Source organism: Stegodyphus dumicola, chromosome X2 (assembly GCF_044657685.1).
Source record: "Stegodyphus dumicola isolate Sdum_Otavi_A_Nest chromosome X2, ASM4465768v1".
Classification (NCBI taxonomy): Eukaryota; Metazoa; Arthropoda; class Arachnida; order Araneae; family Eresidae; genus Stegodyphus; species Stegodyphus dumicola.
This window is the reverse complement of record NC_140781.1, coordinates 67902221-67924830: the sequence shown is the minus strand read 5'-3', so window position 1 is coordinate 67924830 and position 22610 is coordinate 67902221. Positions and strand designations below refer to the sequence as shown.

The following is a 22610-nucleotide window of genomic DNA, read 5'->3' as shown; positions in this document are numbered from 1 at the left end:
GGGGGGCGGATTGTATTTAAAGCAGCCTGATGGCAAAATGGGGTTGTATCATTCCAAGATGTTTGAGGATTACAAAACAAGTTCCTTTTTAATACTCTTCAGTGTTAAAACTAGACCAAAGATTAAGAAGCTAACTGTAAAGGAACTTTAACTAATTTTAAATCAACTCAGCATGCTACCTGATATGCAAAGGTAAACTTGTCATTATCTAGCTAAGTGATCACCATTATTATTCTATTCCACACTGCATGGAGGAGGAGGGATAAAACTCGACCACTAAAGCATTTCAATGTTTTTTTGTACAATAGCACTATCAGAAAAATGCTTATACCTCTAAATTAAAAACTAAACAATATATTTTTATTAAGATGGAACATTTTGGCCTTTAGTCTCTATGTGAAATGAAAACACGAACCAGTTTCCTTTGAGAAAGCATCTCTCGTATACACAGATATCTCCCTAACAAACTGTTCTGACATAGGTTTTTCATAAATTTAAGAAAAAGTTTAAGACTGATGAGTCATCAAACAAATGTGGTTGATTAAGCTTCAACTTACATAAAAGTATTGCATGGTGTATTTGATACACCTGAAAAAATTTACCTCTGCAATTTGTAGAGATTTGAAAAATCTTTTAAAGTATATTAATCTTCTTATAGCTACAAAGAGAAAAAATGTTCCCCATTTTTACTAGATTATTCAATGCTCTTGCAAGAATAAGGAACATAATTCCCAAAAATAGCTTGCTCAACTTTTTTAAAGTGCATTTTATTAATAAAGTAAGTGAATATCTGTACCACACAGCATATTCAAATCATACTTGGACAACAACCTTAGACTTTGAGGTAAAAAGACAGTACATCCATGAATTTAAAACTCTGAGTATGTTTTATTTATAAAGCAGGTATAAATATTTACAAAAAATATGAATGTGTTAAATTTACCACTTGCACATTTTTATTGATGAAAATTGCATTTAAACACACACATATTTGGATATATAATCAAAGGAAATTAAATATTGATTTAAAAAGTCTTTCATGAGCCATAAGCGCTTATCTTTGAGTAAAACTATAAATAAAATATTTTTAACTACAGATATTTCTGAATTTTGAAAGAAATGGAAATTTTAAAAACATCAATTCATTAATATTACTAACTGCTACATACAAATCCACCAGTGTTTCAGATAAAAGCTACTTACATAATTTTTTACTTATAATTAACAATCCGAGTTCTATGCTTTAAATACACAGCTTTAAGTTAAGCTTCTTTACAGCTAACTTAAAGGTACCCAGTAGTGAGCAAGGGGGGTGGGAGGAAAGGGAATAAAAAAGTCTGGTAGTTTGTGTCAGATTCAATTCCCAATAGCTGAATCAGTTGGCTTGTAAGTGTGATTGAAATATCAAGCATGCTCCATTTGAAAGTCCTTCCTCTAGGTAAATAGTTTTGACTGCTATGCTTAATTATAATTAACCATTCTCAGCTTAAAAAATGTTATTCAGTACATATGGGTCATCAAAAATTTATATCCTTTTATTTTTTACTTTCTGGTTCACTATTTCATCATAAATTTAGTAAAATTTTGCTTCATCTAGCTAGCCAAAGTCCATGGAAAGGTATTAATAAAAAAAAAAGTTCAACAAAAACTTTCATCTGGTGTACTAGCACAATGATCAGACATCTGATACTTGAATGACTGGCATTTTATACACTACCAAATGATCTAGTTTGGGATTTCGCTCTCGTCATTAGAAAAGTTATGATATGCCCCCACTATTAAATTAAAATACAGTTCTTAGCTATGTTCCTGATTTGAATGCAGAATAAACAATTAAAAAATCTACACTAAATTCTCTTAAAAATGTAGCAAAGAAAGTTTTGAATACATCAAATTTTCCCAAAATCTGAAATTAATCACGTTTTAACAATCTACGAAGAACAAAATTAACTCTAAATATGGAAAGAGAAAGAATGACAACTCATCTTTACATAACTAGAATAAAGAAAAACTGAAAAAAAAAAAAAACACACACATACATAAAATACTAGTTGCTGAACAATGACTGCAACCCAGCAGTAAATGCTACAAACACACTTGCAATAAAATATATTTTCTCATACAATACTTTTAATATATATTCATGTGATGAATAATACATTCAACAGTTCACATTTTGATAATATATATCCCCATAGCTGCCAACATGGGAAAAATTATCATTTAAATTTTTACACATGCATTGAAGAGCGGGATGTAAAGGTTTTCTTTCCATAATAACATATTTTCAAATACACATTTACAGAATATATACATTCTTATCAAGGAAATGCAGAAAACATTTAATAATTACATAAGTATACATCTGTTTAGAATTAAACTGATGCATTCGCAAGTTTAACTACTTAGTACTTTTCAATGATCTGTGTGCAGACAATTATTGGAGTTCTTGATTTAATACTTAAAATGACAAATACACTAAGAAAAAAACATTTTGAGTAAGAAAAATAAACAATGTTTTCTGAGGAGCTGCTACATTGCTAAAAATACTCACTAAAAGATTTCAAATCTCATGCACAATGATAAACCAATAAACATTTATAACGCATAAAAATGAAATTATGAAGGAACATTTTTTTACAATCTGGAAAAAAATCCTGATATAAAATAAGAGTACATAATCTACAAAAGCATAAAACATATAAGGGAAAAAAACGATTATGCAAGATGACTAAAAGTTGGCAGACATACTCTACCTGCTTAAACATCCTTCTTACAAAGAATTCATTGCATTTCATACTTTTAAATATTGCGGTGCAATACTGCACTTAATGAGTATTACTGCAACACTTAAGTCGAACAGATATTCATGAACAGTTCATCTGCTGACAGTTGCTTAAAATCTCTCATACATTTAGCACAGAAGTTACATTAATTCACAATTGTTGACACTAACATGTTTCAAGAGGAAATGGAAAACAAGCATATTTTCATAAAAAAACAACTAAAAATAGCTGATGTATAATTTCAAAAAATGTCACTTCCCATGAAAAATATAAAAAAACAAGAAGCACAATTAAAGTGACAAGGGAAAGTGATTATATCACACTTATATTAATAAATGCTAATTTATGGCAGTAGTCAAAATTAAATTTTTCTATGACATAAAATATTGATTACAGTTTGTAGAGCTTTTAATAAATTAACTGGCCACATTTTCAAAGAAAAAAGTAAATGGCCATACTAATAACAGATACCGAGGATATCATAGCACCAAAGTTACACTTAAATTGCGCCTTTTCAAAAAATGGCTTCATTTACTGAGAATAAATTACAAGTTCAGAATAACTGATGATCACATTCCTTTAAAGCAACAAAGTTTATCACATTGGATGAACTTTTGGGGGGTTGTGTACAAAACTGTCTTCGAAAAGTACAAAAGTATTCATTCTATATACATACATACATATCTATCTCTCTATATATTTCTCTCTCTATATATATAAATATCAAAGTTATAAAGATTAAAAATATCAAAATTTGAATTTAAAAAATTTAAATATTACAACTTTGAAAACAGTATTGTTTATGAAATAGTTAAATACCAAGTTACACACTGGATATTATTAAAACATGGTAAAGATTGTTCCCAAAATAATAACCATATTTTAACCTAATTACATATAAAGGATTTAGTTTTGCTTTACTATTCCTTTTCTTAAAATTACAATTGTTTTTTCACTGAAAAATTATTGATATCGACAGCTGCCATACATTCATTCATATTTAAAGACAAGGATGCAATAACTACCATCAAAGACCACCAATTTTAGGGCAAGACATAATGGGATTTACAATGCACACTTAATGTCACATAATATTATGCATGCCATATGTGCAGCAATACTTGACTTCTTTGTAATAAAATTATAAAAGCCCCTTCTGAACAAGGTCAGATAATTAAAAATAAATAATATATCATTTACATGCTGAGAAATACAGTTTTCAAATATTTTCTTGATACAAGAAAATTGTTTTTACATGGGTACACATTAATCATGACAAACATAAAACATAAAAGGCTGAAAACAAACTCAAATTATAAAAGTTTCTTTTAAAATAACACAGTTCACACACTTGTTTATGATATACCTTTTACAATGGTACTAAAATTCTCAAAGCAATAAAAAATTTAAACCAACAGAGAGCTTAAGAGTAGAATCATTTCCAATAAAATTACAGATATGTTTAATATATTTCACAAACACACACAGACATTCTTCCTTTCGTAAGTGTCAATGGAAACAATTATTTTATAAGAAAATTATTCTAATCTTTATATTTCTCTATCCTATTTATTACATCTTTCAACCTAAATGCATTATTATAATAAGGCTGCAAACTATATAGTTTTTGAGAGTTTTGTGTTCTACAACAAATTATCTTCCAACTTTCAAAGAGTTTTAGAGCATTTTTCAGAGTGTCCAAACCTAAGCACTCTTCTGCAATAAAAAACATGCATTTGATTAAATAGCTGCATACAGCACTAAAAGGTTTTGCAACATACAATAACAATATTATGAAGTAACCAAAACTAAAATTAAATTTTAAAGTATAACAAATGGAAGAACCTTTAAAAATCATGACCACATCAAACAAGCACAATCTTACCATAGAATATTTGTCCCATTTGAATCTTCTTTAGTCCTAAGCTCTTTACTTCTTGTAAAAATAATGATTCTGCAAAGTAAAATTCATAATGAATATTATAAAATCAGAAAAATAAGAGACTGGGATATTAAATTTTTAAATACAGGAAGCAATTTTAAATTGCATTTTACTTTATTATTTTTAAAATATGCTTTTATTCAGTAAATTGTAAACATTTCCATTTAAAAGCATACAATATAGGATAAGAAATAACAAAATATTACCTTCCATTTCTACATTAGAAAGTTTAGGCAAGGTGCATGCAACTAAGAAATATGCTTCCACAAAAGGAGCTAAAATGCACTGCAAAAATTGCAACATGTTCCGATTATCTTCAGCCATGTTTACCTATAATAGAAATGACTCACATAAGTATGCAAAGATAAGGGAAAGGAACTCACATAAGGGAAAGGAACAGAACCACCCTTCAAAAATGTTTGGTCTTAACAACTTATGCAAGGAAATTAATATACTTTTATTTGCTTTGTTCACTCTGTTTAATGTGTTATTTAAGAGCCATAAATGAACTCAATATAAAAAAACTAAACTAACAAATATGAGAAGTCGCAACTCACCTCACTGTAGTTATAAATGAATAGCTTATTTCCATAGGAAGTCTCAATTTAACCGTAGCGCTTAAATTAGGTGTTAATTTATTGTGCAATTTTAGTCTTGTTTAGTGCTTAAAAAATGGATTAAATCATTAAATTTTTGGTTATTTGAAAAGCTATTCGTGTGCATCGGTTATACCTATCCTGCATCAAGGTCACAATAACAGGAAAAAAAAAAAAAAAATTCTCCACATTTTTAAATGTGGCCCTTTATATGATATAATAGATGATATGAATGAAATGATTTTATGAGATTCCTTTTTTTATGGTAGAAAGTGGTTGAGAGAAATAAGGGTGCCTTATTTGTGACCCAGGAATGCACACAAATGATGTCAAGACTTTTTTTAAGAGCCAAAAACATATGCTCCTACTTACAAGAACCACTAGAAGTACTTATTTAGCAGGGTCTTACTAAATTAACTATTTAAATAGAGTGAAGTTTGCAGTCATAGAATATTTCAATTTTTCTTTTGTCAGAAGTCCACTCATCAATGAAGGCTATAATTGATTTCTTTACTGAAAACTGCTGAAAATGCAGCAGCCATCCTCTCCCAAATTTGTATTCCAAAAACATGAATTCTTGACATTTTATCACTGCTTCAACAATCCTCAAACGCCATTCTCTATTAAGCTATTGTTAACTATTCTCTTCGATAGCATTATACGGGGAAAAAGTCTAAAAGAATTGCTGTCAAAACCACAACATTTTTATTCTTTTGATTTTAGAAATCCCACTGCAGAAACTTGAAAATTTTAAGCAACTGACTTTTCACATTATATCATACAATCTGACAATCCCAAATACCCCCCTGAAAAACTAACACAATAAGATATAGCTACAGTATATTTCAATATAAGTGCTGGTGATATTAAAACATTTACTTTTTGCATTTGTTTTAATTATTGTACTTATACCATGAGAGAAGTATTTCAATAACACAGAACTAATTTTCATAGGCTAATGATTTTTTGTTTGTATGAGAATGTAATTCAGAAGATTAGCAAATAGTGAGCACAGGAACAAAATAATCATGCCAATGTCAAAACAACATAGGAGGGATTAAGAGAAAAATCTTAAAATCACAAGCTGAACTTTCATTTTTGCTGATGCCGCTAATAACATTATTATTAAAAACAGAGTGTGTACAAGATTTGTTCATAAGCATACCAGAACACTAAAGATTTGCAAAAAAATACTAGATCCAGGACAAAAGCAGTTTTACTGGACATGAACTCAAAATATGCATCACAAGAAAGAACTTCTATGCTTGATATACTAAGACATTGATAAACACAAAACAATCTAGACTCAGCATAAAAATTATGACTTTACAGATTTAATCAAATATACATAATTTTAGAAGGATTATTTGAAATGAGAGATACTGTCAGCTAATTTTAAATTTATTCTTTTCAAAATACTTCATAGAAACAAGCTATGGATTACAGGATAGGTTTCTGCATTTTCCAATGTGAAATATTTCTCTTTCATAATTTAGAAACTTTGCGATATGCATGGTATTATGATTTCTATTTATGTCCAGAATATGCAATATTATTTAATCAGAAAGGGAAAATCCATCAGTCATTACTTCTACCTGGAAAGAAGTCCAAATGAATACAAAAATAGTTCATAATGTTTCCAAGTTTAATTGTTCATAACAAGAGAAAATCAGTCAATGTAGAAACCAACTGCAAAGTCTTTAAATACATCTGTAGCAACAATAAATAAACCAAGATTTACAACTGAATAAAGCTTCATCAAGCAGGAGATAAATGGAAATTCAAACATCTGAATAATGACTCAGAATTGCAACAGATGTAGCATCTGCTTGAGCATCCAATTTCGAACTTGGATCACATCAGAATACATATTTGAACGATTTTATTTAAATACTCCACCTGGACAAAATGAATTATTTTATGAATTACACTGTTTGCTTTATCAAAACTCCACCATAATTCATACATTCGCTTCATACATTCGCTGTTTGTTGGTATACAAATAAAATCATCAAAAAGATCTACTAGTTTATTATTATTTTGGCCAGAATTTTACTATTAAATGAGCAAAAATTTGTTTCATTTTGCCTTTGTATTTAGAATCATGACATTCCTATTATATTGTTAATGATTAAATGCAACTTAATTTATTAAACACTGCATATATATGTACAGTATCAAGTCCAACATCCACTAGCCAGACCTCCAAACTACTAGCAAATTTCTTTGTCTCTTTTAAATCCCCCCCCATTAAAGTTTAGTTTAGGAATGCAGAATATAATACTTTAGCAGGTTATTATAGCAAATTGTACTGTTCCTTAACTTTCTAATTTGACCCAGATTATTATTTTTAGACTATTATTACTACAACTATTTTATCAAAATTAAAGCTTAAAGTATTGATTACATTGAAAAGAGTTTCCAATTCTGCTGCTGCAGCAGATCTGAAAACAAAAGCATATCTTAATGTCACTGAAGCGAAAAGTGGAATTGTTGCAAAAAATTAATAAAAGCACACTCATCTCAAAATGATACAAGGAATATGGCATTGGAAACACAGTAAACGAACTTTTTGAGGAATCTGAGTTACCATTCTGATCAGTTATTCTAAAAGTTGATAAAGTGATGATACAATTGGGGTCAGTCAAGAGTCACAGCAACATCATGCCTTTTATGGGTCCAGCACTACCCTAAATACTTCATGTGAGGAAATGGGCTTAAAAATTAAATGCACAGATTAACAGATTGCTTAATTAAAAAATCACCATGGTATACAGCAGATAAAAATTTCAAGCGAAAAAGCTTCAGTAATACCAAAACAGCTGAAGAATTTGTATATGAATTCATCAAACTCATTAACACCAACAAGTTATCTTCAGAATAAATTTATAATGCAGATGAAACAGGTCTTTACTGTCAATATATGCTTCAAAGTATATATGCGACCTCTGCAGAATAAACCTCACATCATGTCAAATATTCCAAACTGAAGCTAATGATTTTTGCATGTAGAAATAACTGCAGGAAGCACAAATTCTCATCCCTTTTTGTGCTTCCAAATTACTGTGCAAATATATTGACAACTTTTAAAGCCTGAAAAAACCTGTCTGTGATGTTGTCACATGATGATTCATTGAACTTTTATTCTTTTCCAAGATACTTATAATGCAATGTTTCTTAGCCTCTTTATTTTCGACAGTGATGTTTAGTACCATAATGTTTTAGAACTGCAATGTTTTGTCCTTGCTTTTATTTCTTTCACTATGTTTTTGCCATGACATTTTCATCTGCAATGTTTTCCTCTGTACCCTTGGGAAGGAGGGGGTAAAGGTCTAGCAGTAATGAAAGGATTCATGGGACAAAAACAGGTTGAAAATTACTGTTCTATAAAGTATTTTCTAGAATGCACTTATATTCTAAGAAACTTACCATTATTAACTGTTGTAATTCTGACTGATCGCCATATGCAAAGAAATCATCAAGCATCAAATCTGGAAGTTCATCTGGAATCATATCTGGTTTCTGGAAAGAAGAAATGCAATCAGCATGAAAGAAAAATTCTGAGAAAAAACTGTAGATTTTAGATGTATAGTACAAATTTGAGTTATTTCTTCCCTCCTGCATTTCATATTAAATTTTGCTCAATCCATAAAGCTGTCAATATGTTTTCTTATTTTTAGCTAAACATACTTTCTCCAGGCTTATTAGTTTCTCTACTGTTATTTTCAGATAATTCTCAGCATAGTTGATTTAAACAAAAATATCTATGGAGAATTCCAGTGGTCAGAAATCTTTATAGCACTGTTGATCTGCACATGCATATTACTAACAGCTGAAAAATAAAGAATGACAATTGCATGCATTACACCTTAAACCTTCATGTTTTGTCACACTTTTTGCAAATAGCTACGTGACCATTTCCCACATATATAGATTAGCTTATGTGCTTTACAGAAATACTGTAAATCCACAAAATTTAAAATACTAAATACATGTTCCGCATGAATACTGCAGGACAACATCTATCAAATCAGAGAGATTTCTTCTTCAGATATTTATAACACACACGTACTTATTAATATAATACAAGAATATTTATTAATATTTATTTAATTTTTTACTTATGACTAGTATGGAATTTTTTAGTTACGCTACTTTTCATAATTACTGTATATGATAAAATATTTTACAAGCAATTTTTATTTATCATAAAGAATACAATGAGCTGCAGACTTACATCTTTAATTAAGAGAAGAGAATTATCAATGAGTTCATCAATAGTAGCATTCAAAACTGTACAGATACTTGTACCAGGCTGAAAAACAAACATAAACAGTGAAGTTCTTTAACAAGAACATGAAATATAATATGATAGTTAAACTCTCAAAAATTTAAACATCTTCACTTACAGGAGTAAAAATAAATTCATACTGAAGAATGCTACACAGTTCAAAAGACTGCTTTAAGATACAACTCCTTTGAATATATACTGGTTCAACTTCTTCATCCTTCTCAGATTCTTTAGAACTCGATGAAAATGCAGCACGAACTACAAAAACAATGCTACTAACACTTTTGCTTTTTTTACATTTCAGTACTAAATAAATTGAAATCATGAATCAAAACTTCCTTTACAGAAAAATCTATGAAAAGTAAAATCTCACCTACAATACTTTCAAGAAGAAACACTGGTAAAACTGCATTTGAATAGTACTGAAGTTCCAACACATGTGGCAAACTTACAGATGATTTATAATAAACTAATTTCATATTGTTATTACACAATCCTGAAGACCATTCCATCTGCACAGCGTCTACATTAATCAGATTTTTTCCCAGCAAGGATGTTGCTCTAGTAATTAAATCTGCAGAATCACCATAGAAATGTATTGTTTTATTTCTTTTTGTAATTTCTTCTCTTAACCAGTTCAAACTACTGACAAGCTGACTAAATGTAGCTCCCTATAAAAATAAATTTAAACAAAAAATTATTACAGACTTGACATTTCAACCATGCTTAAAATGAAATCACACTGATTATTAAGGAAAAAGAAAGAAAAAAATTACATTTTTACAAAATGGAAAATAAAAAGGAAAACAAAGGTAAACTCAACTTGCCTTTCTGTGCTTAGTTAAAAACAAAAAAGCCAAAATGTTTGTGGACATCAACGAATATGCATTGAAAGCATCTGAAAAGAGAACAAGAGCACGCATTTACTTATAAATAACTTAAATAAGAGAATAAATTAAATGGACTTCATTAATATAATAATTAAAAAAGCAAATGAATGCTACACAAGAAATGGCTAAACATTCAAGAAAATAACTGAGTTCATAAGGCAAAGGTATAATTTTTTAAATAATTATATATTAAAAAAATGCATAGTTTTTAATACGAATAAATCTCATCATCATGACAAAATTTTGAATTTAATGGATTATTTATCTTTGAAGAAGATTCTTACATAGAAATATTTCCAAATGTAAATTGGTCTGCACAGTTGCCAACTTTAAAATATTTAAAAAAAAAAAAAAAAAAACAGATTCTTGGAAGTTTTCACACTGAGCAGCAATGTCATTTTGAAAGAATCCACATTGACTTAAAATCACTTTATAATGCATGACTTTAGGTTAATGAACTATTTATAGTATGACTCAGATGTAAAACTTAACACTTAATTAGATATTCTAAAGTTATCATTTTGTAATTTTCTTACACTTTTTATACTGAGTAGGAAGGAAAGCTTTTATTAATCAAAATACTTTTAAACACAATGAAAATCAAATGAATTATTAATACACATATTATTTGATGAATAAACTCTGCAATGTACCATATATTGATGTAAAACAAAATTACGCAAAATATAATAACTGACATTAGCTGAATATTTATAAAACGTTCTAGAAATGTCTATAGCAGATAAGGCCATTCAAATCGTATAAAATTTAATTAGAAAAATTATGGTGAAAATTACTGCAGCAGAAGAATGGAATTTGCATAATTAAAATTTTATTAATTCTGTAGATTTCATTCTTTCCTGTGAAATGTTTTCCGTAATGAATGCTAAAACCAAGAGATTCAATGTAGGAGACTGCGAGATGTGACGAAAAAAACCACGACAGTTGGTAGCTATGGATTTGTGCTTACTTCACATGAAGAAAATCATTAAAGTTCATACTTCGATTATGACACACAAATATATAGATCACATTCACCTAAAATTACTCTATATTTTATATAGATATATTTTTAGAAATTACTGTAAACAATGTAGTCTGCAAGGTCCTTAATAAGCTGTCTATGATCCTCCGAAACGATCTCTGTGCCATACTCCGATCTACGTCGAGCCTTCATGTCATGATTAAAGAAACACTGGTTTTGCTTGATTACACAAGGCTGAAGAGTTCTAGCAGGTGAATTGTAAGAATATTCCGCAGCATAAAGAAACTCCTAGAGTAAAGAAAAACGCTTCAGAACATGAACAAATAAGCTAATTCATTAAGAAAACTTTAAAAATAAGTAAAATAACAAACACACAGAGACAAATCAGGCTGTAGAAACAGAGGGATATGTACACAGCTATTCTAGGTTCAGAATGGCCAAGATAAATAAATAAAGTGCTACAGAACAAGCTTTATAAAAATTACTCAAATATGTACATTTTTAAGGTGCTTTTTACATATTTATTCTCTAAGTTGAGGAACCAATATTTACATTTACTGAAATATGAAAGCATGAGAGTTTTTACTGCATAGTTCTGTAATCAAAAGTCAGAATATATTTTTTTCCCCTGATTACGTTAAGACATTTCAAAGAGTGTTGTTTGACGGCAACAAAAATAAATGTCTAATAATCAGTAATAATAGAATATACCTTATTTTTCAAATTATTAAAATGTGCCTTACTTTAAAAAATCGACTTAAAATCGGACTCTTTTTATCTCACTAAAGTATGTTCTGCTATTAATAACCAGCTGACTGCTTCATTTAAAGTAAAATGCAACAATGAAACTCATAATTTTTCTGCCCTCGAATAGAAAATAAAACTATGCAAGTAAACTTCAATGCTATTTATTTAGTCATTATGCACAAAATCAAACTCATTACATATATTAAATATTTTCCAGGTATGACAGAATGTGATCAAATTTGATCAAACTGAAACTAAATGATTATCTTCAAAAAGATATCCAAACACAAGAAAAATATTATCATCAGTTACCAAATCATAAAATTACTGGAAACCATCCAAAACAATGAAATGCTATTCTGATCTAGGCAACAGCTTAGAATGTTTCCTCATACTTTTATAAGACAAATGGCTAAGCATAAACTTACGTAATATGAAAATAAAGTTAATGATTTACAGGATAGATATTTTATCATCTTCCCACTATTAAAAGATCTACATTAATTATACTAGGCAGCTCCATGTAGTATGCTGCACGCAGCAAAGAAACTAATTTACAGAAGGGCAGCTGAAATTGTCGTAGATAAGTTTTCTCAGATTATAAATTGCACACCAGGAAATGCTTAAAACTTGATGCTATCATTGAAAACAACAGCAAACACTTTGTTCTTGATATTTCAATATCTCTGCTCAGTTATGTTATTATGGCTCTTGATTGTTATTGGTTTCAATGACTATTTTGAGAGATTTGCAATAAAAAAAAATAGCGAGGTGATGATATAGACAAAATAATTTTCCTATAGAAAAACTGCATAAATCCAGACACCATTTCTTAATATGAATATTCTTCATGCATGATATTTATCATTAAAAGTACTACTGCAGTCATGGATTTATTTCATATCAGAATGATAGTTCACAATGCATTTCATATTCTATTAACATAAAAGGCTTTCCCCATCTGGAAGGCATTAACTTATTGTAAAATTACAAAAATGCATGCAATAAAAAATTAAAAATGTTCAGAGAACTTACAGAAAAAATAATGCTTAACTAAAATTTGATAATAATTAGAAATATATACCTTCAGAGAAAATGGCTGGCAAAAGTCAACTCGTACAGTCCCAAAATTAGAATGCAAAGTTCTCCATATGGCTTGTATCGCAGATGTGAAGCTTTCCATTTGCTTTGGTTTGCCCTGTTAAAATGTTTAAGTATTCATTACATACATCATACAGATGTATACAAAAGCCAAATATAATTTGAAGTGATGAAATAATATGCAAAACAATTAAAACATTTATTATTATGGTGGAAATTAAAAATGGAAGACCTCCATTCCACTGAAAGAATAAAAACCGATAATCTGCGCTTTGGAAATCCTAAACTAGTTTTATACCAACAACTTTTTAACCCTTTAATACACACTACCCTTTAATGGTCAACAAGAAAAATTGCAGGCTATCTACATAGGCCTAAAGGAGTATGCAGGTATAAATTTCTAAAGATTGCACTCAACGTTTTGGACCCAAAGATGTGACGAGAATTTGGGAGAGTTGCCAATTATTACAAAAGAAGTAAATTGTGTGTTCTCACTTTCTCCAAATAAAACACATCTAGAATCACAGTTCAGGTGGCTATGTCAGAATTCCAGAGTAAACAGTACACGACCCTATTCCTCTTGGTTTCATTCAAAAATGACAATGACACTATGTTCAGCATGCTTCTTTGGAAGATAAGTGAGTGAGACGCAAACCTCTCTTCTCCCCCTCCCCATGAAGCCATATATGCTGTAAATCTTTAGTGCAGCAGTAGAACAACTCATTATTGTTTATGTGCCAGCCTGAAGATTTAAACCAACTCTAGTAGTCATTGAATGATCATTTTTCAAGCTGACAGTGACAGGAAAAATCTTTGAATGCATTCGTTGCTCAAGGCTGCCCTTGAAAAGGTTGTTTACTAAGTAATTCACAGCTTGGGAAGTGGTTCTGAGTTCTTTATATGACACACTGTGGATTATATAGCTCTGGCCCACCATAATATGTTTAGTTTCCAAATCAAATCTACCAGTTAACCCCAATTTTTAATCTTATCTACAAGTTAACCGCAATTTTTACTCTTCACCTAACAGATGCCTTTGACTCATACCTAATGAATACTGATCACTATGAAAACACATCAATTTTAACAAATATACACCCAAATTTAAACTATATCTAATGTGCAACATCTTGTCAATCACCTAATTTACATATTTGATGCACTAATCTACATGCAGAAGTTTAATATTGCATTCAGTTGCTGGGAAGCAACAATTATGACCGACATTGTTTGAAAATTCAAGTTTATGAGTATATTTTTTTGTCAAATTCTTTTTTAATTTTGAGTAAGTAGTGTATTATTATATGTCCTAGAAAGAAAAATTTAAATAATACGCTTGTGCACAAAATTGAGAGAATTTGCAATTTACACCATTTTTTTTTAAATTATTGAACCATAGGTATTAATTATGTTTCCAAAGCATTACACAAATATCAAGAGTCGAATAGGTAAGCATACACATGAGTGTCTGCGGAGGGGATATAAGCATATAAGAGGTTTTCGGCAATTTGTGTACTTCATGATATTTGCCATTTTTCACAAAAGCTGGGTAAATTTTGTAAAGAATCAAGTAAAATGAGTAGCCATGAATGTATGCATGATGGAATGAAACAGACTGTAGGTACACTGGAGACCAAATTTCATGGTCTACAGTTGCCAAAAGGCTTCATGAGATGGGGCTACATGCTAGAAGACCTGCTGTTTGTTCCCCCACTCAGTGTAGCACAGAAAAAAGTGCATTTAGCATGGTTCAGACACCATGTGCCTTTGACAAAACTTCATTTGAGCACTGTACTTTTTACAGATGTTCAGTCTGAAACACCGATTCTCAGCATCCCTGTACCTGGAAATAGCCTGGAACACATTACCATATCTCTCTCATCAGAGAAAATAATTATTATGATGGTGGAGATGTAACGGCTTGGGCAGGTATTATGTTGGATGGCAACACACCCGTGCATGCATTTCAGAAAGGCTCCTTGACTGCTATGAAATATACAGAGGAAATCTTAAAGACCTATGTTTGACTTTTCAGGGGTGTGCCCTTAGACTTGGGTTACTGTTATTGTAGGTTCAGCTGGTTGACAATTGTCGAAAGTGAGGATATTGGCTGCATGGATTGGCCAGCCAGATCTCCTGACCTTAACCATATACAGCATGTCTGGGATGCTCTTGGGAGGATAAGTAATCTTGCCACCCCCATTTGAAAACCATTCCATAGTTGAAGATCTCCTCAACTGCCTCCTACCCAGAATGCCATCAATTAAGACTCACTTTCATTTCGATGTCACAACATGGATTTTGAACATCTCTGCATCAAGAGTTTTACTGATAAGCATGCATACATAAAATAACTTTTGAATGGTGCATCTCTTGTACCATTAAAATAAATGTACATTCCTACCAAATTTCATTACTTTCTCAGAAAATTTTCTTAATTTTGCACAAGACTGTATATTTTAAACAATTTAAACAGTATATGTTTTAGAAAGTTTCAATTTAAATGCTCTGTAATGTAATTGTCAAGTAAATTTTAAAAAAAAACTGTGCATTTCAGAAACTTGCATACGATGTGATGTGTGAAAACGAAGGATTATCTTCTACCCTAGTCCAAGAAAGCACATAACTGGATACTTTGAATACCAGAATGCATCTGCAAATATGAGGTTATAGGAAATCCTATTATTTTCAATGTCCACACATATACTTTCATAATGGGCATGTCAAAGCCTGATGTAGCAAAATCTCAGTATAATCAAAGATGAAAACAAAAAAGTGTTTAAGAAGTATCCAAATTTTTATGAAGTTACAAAACAAAAGTTACAAATGAATAGGAATTTTAAAATATCCCATTAAAAATGGAACAAGCCAGTTTTCTATTAGAAGCTCATTACCTATTCAACGTATTCCTCCAGAGTACCCTGACATTCACTTATAAACTACTGTGAATTTCGGTGCTTGAAAACAGCTCTTTCTAAGTGCAAACCAACCACACATACAAGGACAGTCCGATAAATACTTAGCCTCACCACCCGATGGCGCCACTATCGTAAGAGAAATTTATTATCGTGTAGTACATCCTTGTAGACGGGTACTGTCAAAATTTCAGCCATACTGGATTTGTAGTTTTGTTTTGACTGCGTGTCCGCGGATTTCAGAAAAAATTGAAAAAGAGCAATATCGGTAGGTGATTAGATTCTCATTTTTGGAAGGGAAATCACGCAGCGAAATCAAAGAGCGCTTGGTTGCTGTGTACGGTGACTCTTCTCCTTCAATGGCGACAATTGGTTTAACGAGTTTCAACATGGTCGCAAGTCACTTTTTGATGAGCCACGCCCAGGTGCCCCAAAAACGGCTACCACGGAGGATAACGTGACAAAAGTCCACGATCTTGTATTGGCAGACCGCCAATTGAAGGTGCGCGAGATAGCTGAGACAGTAGGCATCTCAAAAGACTGCGTGGGTCATATCTTGCATGAAATATTGGGCATGAGAAAGCTGTCGGCTCAATGGATGCCGCGTTTGCTCACTCCGGACAACAAGTGCATCCGTGAGACCACTTCAGAGCAGTGTTTGACATTGTTTAAGCGCAATCCGAAGGAGTTTCTGCATCGTTTCGTGACCGTTGATGAAACATGGATTCACTGGTACACACCAGAGACCAAGGAACCATCGAAACAGTAGACTTTACCCGGCGAATGTGCTCCGAAGAAGGTGAAGACTGTCCCATCAGCTGGAAAGGTGATGGTCACCATTTTCTGGGATTCACAAGGTGTGATCTACATCGACTACCTGGAGAAGGGCAAAACGGTCACAGGGCTCTATTATGCCGAACTATTGGGCCGATTCAACCTTGAATTGCAGAAAAAAACGGCCCCATTTGGCAAAGAAAAAAGTGCTCTTCCACCATGACAATGCACCATCTCACACCTCCGCCGTCACCACGGCCAAATTGGTTGCATTAGGCTATGAACAGCTGCCCCATCTACCGTATTCTCCAGAGTTGGCCCCGTGTGACTTCTTTTTGTTTCCAAACTTGAAAAAGTCACTCGCCGGGCAGAAATTTGAGTCGAATGAGGAGGTTATCGTCGCCACGGAGATCTACTTTGCAGACCTCCAGAAAATGTATTTTTCAGATGGGTTAAAGAAGTTGGAGCATCACTGGGTCAAGTGTATCGAGTTGAAAGGAGACTGTTGAGAAATAAATCGCCACTTTTCCAAAATTTTCATTTTTCTTTTGTAGGCTACGTACTTATCGGACTGCCCTCATCGTTATACTTTCTCTGGATGGACTCTGGGAAGCAGTGGACGAGGAATGGAAATCAATAATCCTGGAAATTTTTATGAAATGCCCTTCTACCATGCAAATCATAATGCAGACTTAGTAGTCCCGAAAAAGGGTACGAGATCGAACATTTAAAAAAATACTCTTTAAATTTTAAACATTAATTAAACGACCCCAAAATCATTCTAAAAATGTATAAACACACTTTGTATGACCTAGAAATAAAGAAAATTAATAATCATGAAAATATATTGACTTAGGTTTGTAATACAAAAGTTTCCTTTTCAAAGCTGAAAACACACTTAACACTCTGATAATTACATTACTTCATATATAGATCCAAAAATTAATAATTTTGCACCTGCAATGCCAAAGCAAACATGACACATACCAGCTGTTCAGATACAAAATTTCCATCCAGCAGTTTTTCATAGCTCATTGCAATAGGGATTATATATGCATCTCTTATTCCTCCTGAAACAAAATTCAAAGAAAAATGGTACACAGTAAATTACAGAAAATATTTGCTACTATTATAAATAGAAAGAATATATTAAAATAACCTCAAAAGGAGGAGGGAAAAGTGAATACCTGACATCAAGGTATCAACTACAATAGACAGCAATCCCGCTTTAGGCAAAACAGCTTTTCCTGTGCGAGATCTACCACCTTCAATAAAGAATTCCAGGCTATGGCCTTCCTTTAAGCTCTCTTCCATGTACTAATACATACAAAAAAAAAATAAATACATAAAAATTAAAAGAAAAATTCCTTTCTACAATAAGTAAAGATAGGGAAGCGAGAATTTCTATTTTTACTCTTGTAAAAGAAAACATTTTACAAAAATATTTCTATAGAATCCTTTAATTAATATGCAAAATTTTAAAATCCTACATTAATGTCAAAATGGTTTGCAATTAAACATGGTAAACTAAGAAAAGTACTTAAAATAAACAATAATCCCTCTCACACTATGGCTGAGCTTGTTTGGAGAAACAAATTTAGATGAAATTTTTTTCCTTCTAAACTTTGCAATGGTCAGGTATACAAAATCAAAGAAATTTAAAGAGATTTGAGCAAAAAAACAATGGGAAAAATTCAGAACACCTCAATGCCAGTATAAAATGAAAACTCACAAGTATATTAAATTTTTATGAATGAAAAAAAAATTTAAACCCAATTAAATATGTCAGCATACACTCACAGGACACTAATACTTTTGTCCATTATCAAAGAAATGTGTGCTGATGACGTGCACTGGTCTCCTACTTCAAGGGTACCTGAATTTTAAGAACTGTTCGTAATGAGAAATGTTCATTAATGTAGGTCAGTTCACAGTTTCAAGTCAATCAAAAGAATAATATACAAAATGCCCCATTTCGCAGTCAAACTAAAGGTCTGTAAATTGCTTACAAGCAATACACACAGAGCTTCAAGGAAAATGTCCCTTATTAAAATACAGCAGACAGAAACATTGTTTTTTATTGGCAACTAATTGATAAAAATATTTTTTAAGAAAAAAACAAAAAGTAATGTCAAAAAATTAAGCAAGGTAAGCAATTTGTTTAATTTCATCCATATTTATTGTATTTTTTCCCATATTTATTTACAGATATTATGTTCACAAGAAAAATGTCCAAAATGTAATACTGGCATTGGAGATATTGAATATGATGGTTTATTATAATTTCAATTTTATTTATAATGTGTGTTCATAAAACAAAACTTAAATGGATGAAAATGGGACTACATATAATGTTTCAGATCATACAAAGACATTTTTATCAATGTTAAATGAAATGTAATATTCTCTCGAAATTTTAAAGGAAAATTATTCCAAGATAAAATTTTGAATTGTGATAAACCATAATTTATTTAATGAACCTAATGTTTGGTTTATATAGTTTGAACATTTTACGGTTAATATCATCAAGTAATTGTAAACAGATTTGTGGCAAAATATCATCAAGAACAATTTGCTTTTAAAATTAATTTTTTGTACCACATCATTTTTTGCATTATTTCCTTAGAAATAGTTTGCATAAACATTTTTTTCCCAAACAATTTAATTATCCATTAACTTCTCATGTTAGTATGACATATACATGTTCACCCTGTTGATTTGAAATAAGTCTGACATGCATCTGACCATGATAATTTCTGGTTCGTAACTCATGAGAATGACAAGCTACAGTTTTGTTCTTTTATTGGCGTGTTAGAGCAAATTCACTCTGTTATAGGCCAATGCAGCAGCCATAAAGCTTATGTTCAATACAGGGTTTGCTATCATATTTCTTTGTGCACTGCAGTCTTTTCACAAAAGTTATAATAAAAAGAGTAATCTATCTATCCTCAGATAAAAAAAGCTCTTCTAGAAATTAATGAATACTTTAGCAATAGCAATAATTGTGTGGACTAAGTTATTGATTTTTGGTTTACTTATAACAGCTGAAGAAATGTGCTGCTTTACAAAATGACCTGATGTGCTGTTTTGTATACTTTATGAACAACTCAGTATCAGAAAACAGCAGATCATACATGAGGGTTGGGGCAAAAGTCAATGCAACTATTTTTTTCTTGTAGATATGTGAACGGATCACAAAACATATATGTGTTGTGTGGAAGTTCTGCAGGCATAGTGTGTATGCAGAACAACAAATGACTCTGTGATAGCTGGCTCTGTAGTAGCGAGGGCTCTGAAATAGTCAGTTGGTGAGTGTCATGCGAGATGGAAGTAACCCGTGTTGAGCAGTGCGCTTACATCAAAATAGCCGTTCTCCGAGGGAGAAATGCGATGGAATGTCACAGTGAATTAGTAGAAGCCCTTGGGAATAATACCTTACTATATCGTACAGTAGCAGGGTGGGGAGGAAAGTTTTAGCATGGACATGTGTCAACCAGTGATGAGCAACGTTCGAGACAATCTGTGAGTGTGCGGACCGACTTGGCACGTGCCGTCATCGAGCACCTCATGGATGAAGACAGACGATGGACGTTACTGGAGTTAGAGAGGGCAAGTGGCATTGAGGAATGCACCGTTCACAGGATATTGCATAATGAGCTAGCATCAGAACCCTTCCCCAGTCTAATTGATGGTGATCGTCGCGTATGATGCCAGGGGTGTTATTCTTTGTCACTGTTCCTCATGGCAGAACAGTGACCGCACAGTACTACAGGGACTTCCTGGTGCAAAAGGTACGACGTGGCTTTCGGGATAAATGTCCGGATCTTGTGAACAGTGCAATAATTCTGCACAACAACGCAAGACCACATACAGCAGAATGTGTACAGCAGCTATTCCGACGTTGGGGATGGGAAAAATTGGAGCACCCACCGTACTCTCCTGACCTTTCGCCCTGTGACTTTGATCTCATTCCCAAGATTAAGAACAAATACGTGGTAGTCGGCTTGCAACACGAGAGGACATTGCCAATGCTGTGCGCCAACAGATGACCTGATTCACACATGATGCGGCAAATGCTGAGGCTGATGGTATTCAGCGCCTCCCACATCGTTGGCAGCATGTGGTGACAGTAGCAGAGGACTGCATTGAGGGTCTTTAGGCCCAGGTTTATCATATCAAATTTATGTGTATTGTGTTATCATTCTTTTGCACGGTGAAGGCCATATTGCCCTGTATACTACCATAATATATTCGTATGCTACGATATTTCAGTGCTATTCATTGTCCAAACATGTAGTTAAGACCTTGTCTTTTCGTCTGTATATGTCACATTTTCCAACGGACTGGTATCTTAATGAAAAAAAATAGTTGCCATGACTTTTGCCCCAACCTACGTATTTAACAACACAATGCTTCTCATTCTAATGTGACAACTGTTCTTTGGAAAACTAATGAAAGAAGAGTTCTGTTTAAATTTCTCCACTTTCCAGATGATGCAGTCTATGATTCCCAACACTACCACTAGAAAACTTTTAGAGTACAAGTTCAATCAATCAAAGAGCACCTCAGGTCTAAATTAAAATCAATTTATGGAACAGAAATGCACAGTGCAATCAGAGTTTCTACTGCTCTAGAAAAGATGCCTTGGATGAAAAGAATTTATTCTATCAAAAGTACTAGATTTGGTAAGAAATTTTATGATCTATGTGAAAGCTGCTCTGAATATATCTCATATGGGATTTTGTTTATATTAGCAAGGAAATTGGTATACTTGTAACTGGTATATTGGTTCAGATTTGTTCAATAAACTAACCAATCCTAACAGTAGTGCGATAGGAGCAAAATGCAGCATGACAGAAGGGAGTTTTCCTACCCTGTGAAGAAGAGAGAACATAAATAGGAACATACTGTTACGAAATGTAAAGGCACGGTGAGATGGCTTCCCCGCAAAGCAGTTTTAGGGTTGCCATAAAATGGCAAGGTAGGCAGGGTTGCCATATTTGGTGAGAAATCGCCCATTTGGCGATATACCATGGACGGTTGGAGAACCTTCTGGAACAAATTCTTACCGGTTTAGTCCAGAATGTTCCCGAACACAAGCCGAAAGCCCTGCTGGTCTGCAGTCAGTGTGTCTCAGACAGTGTGCCTCGTCTAGCGAGCAGTGCGGAGTCGATCGAGTTGACAGCCAGGCAATGAGTGCCAAGTGGGTCGTTGAGTTCATCAAAGGAGTCTCGTAGTCTATCACGCTTAGTGCATCACCGAGAGAGCGTGTTGAGCTCCACGAACGAGTGAACCAAAGTCGGGAGCTGTGCTCATTGTGTCGCCGACTGCACCATGAGTTGTAGCGTGGAGAGTCTCAAGAATATGTGGAGTTCCGAGAATGACCAAGCAGAGTCGGGTACTTTGCAGGAAGCTGTCTCCACCATAATAGCCTGATAACCTGAAGGATGTGTCGCTGATCGTGTCAGCGTGTTTATAGTAAATCTTCGATGACTGTAAAACGTGTTTTGGAGCTGTCCTGACAGTACTGCTAAATAAAGTGTGTTTCAATACTTCATCAAGTGTCGTCGTTATTCACTCCAA

At 32.4% G+C, this 22610-nt stretch overlaps 1 protein-coding gene across 3 annotated transcripts in view; it reads right to left on the bottom strand.

Annotated features, from left to right (window-relative positions):
• Window positions 1–864: 864 nt before the first annotated feature.
• LOC118191650 (glycerol-3-phosphate acyltransferase 1, mitochondrial-like) overlaps window positions 865–22610 on the bottom strand; it is a 112911-nt gene continuing 91165 nt past the window's right edge. For all 3 annotated transcript variants that reach the window (XM_085809242.1, XM_085809243.1, XM_085809244.1), the window contains 12 exons: window positions 18215–18344; window positions 18015–18097; window positions 13322–13435; window positions 11589–11778; window positions 10439–10513; window positions 9989–10282; window positions 9734–9873; window positions 9562–9639; window positions 8754–8846; window positions 4935–5058; window positions 4672–4740; window positions 865–4502 (listed from right to left, as the gene is read on the bottom strand). In XM_085809242.1, coding sequence (XP_085665368.1) covers window positions 4330–4502; window positions 4672–4740; window positions 4935–5058; window positions 8754–8846; window positions 9562–9639; window positions 9734–9873; window positions 9989–10282; window positions 10439–10513; window positions 11589–11778; window positions 13322–13435; window positions 18015–18097; window positions 18215–18344 — 1563 coding nt within the window. In that variant the 3' untranslated portion in view covers window positions 865–4329. The remainder of the gene's footprint in view (window positions 4503–4671; window positions 4741–4934; window positions 5059–8753; window positions 8847–9561; window positions 9640–9733; window positions 9874–9988; window positions 10283–10438; window positions 10514–11588; window positions 11779–13321; window positions 13436–18014; window positions 18098–18214; window positions 18345–22610) is intronic.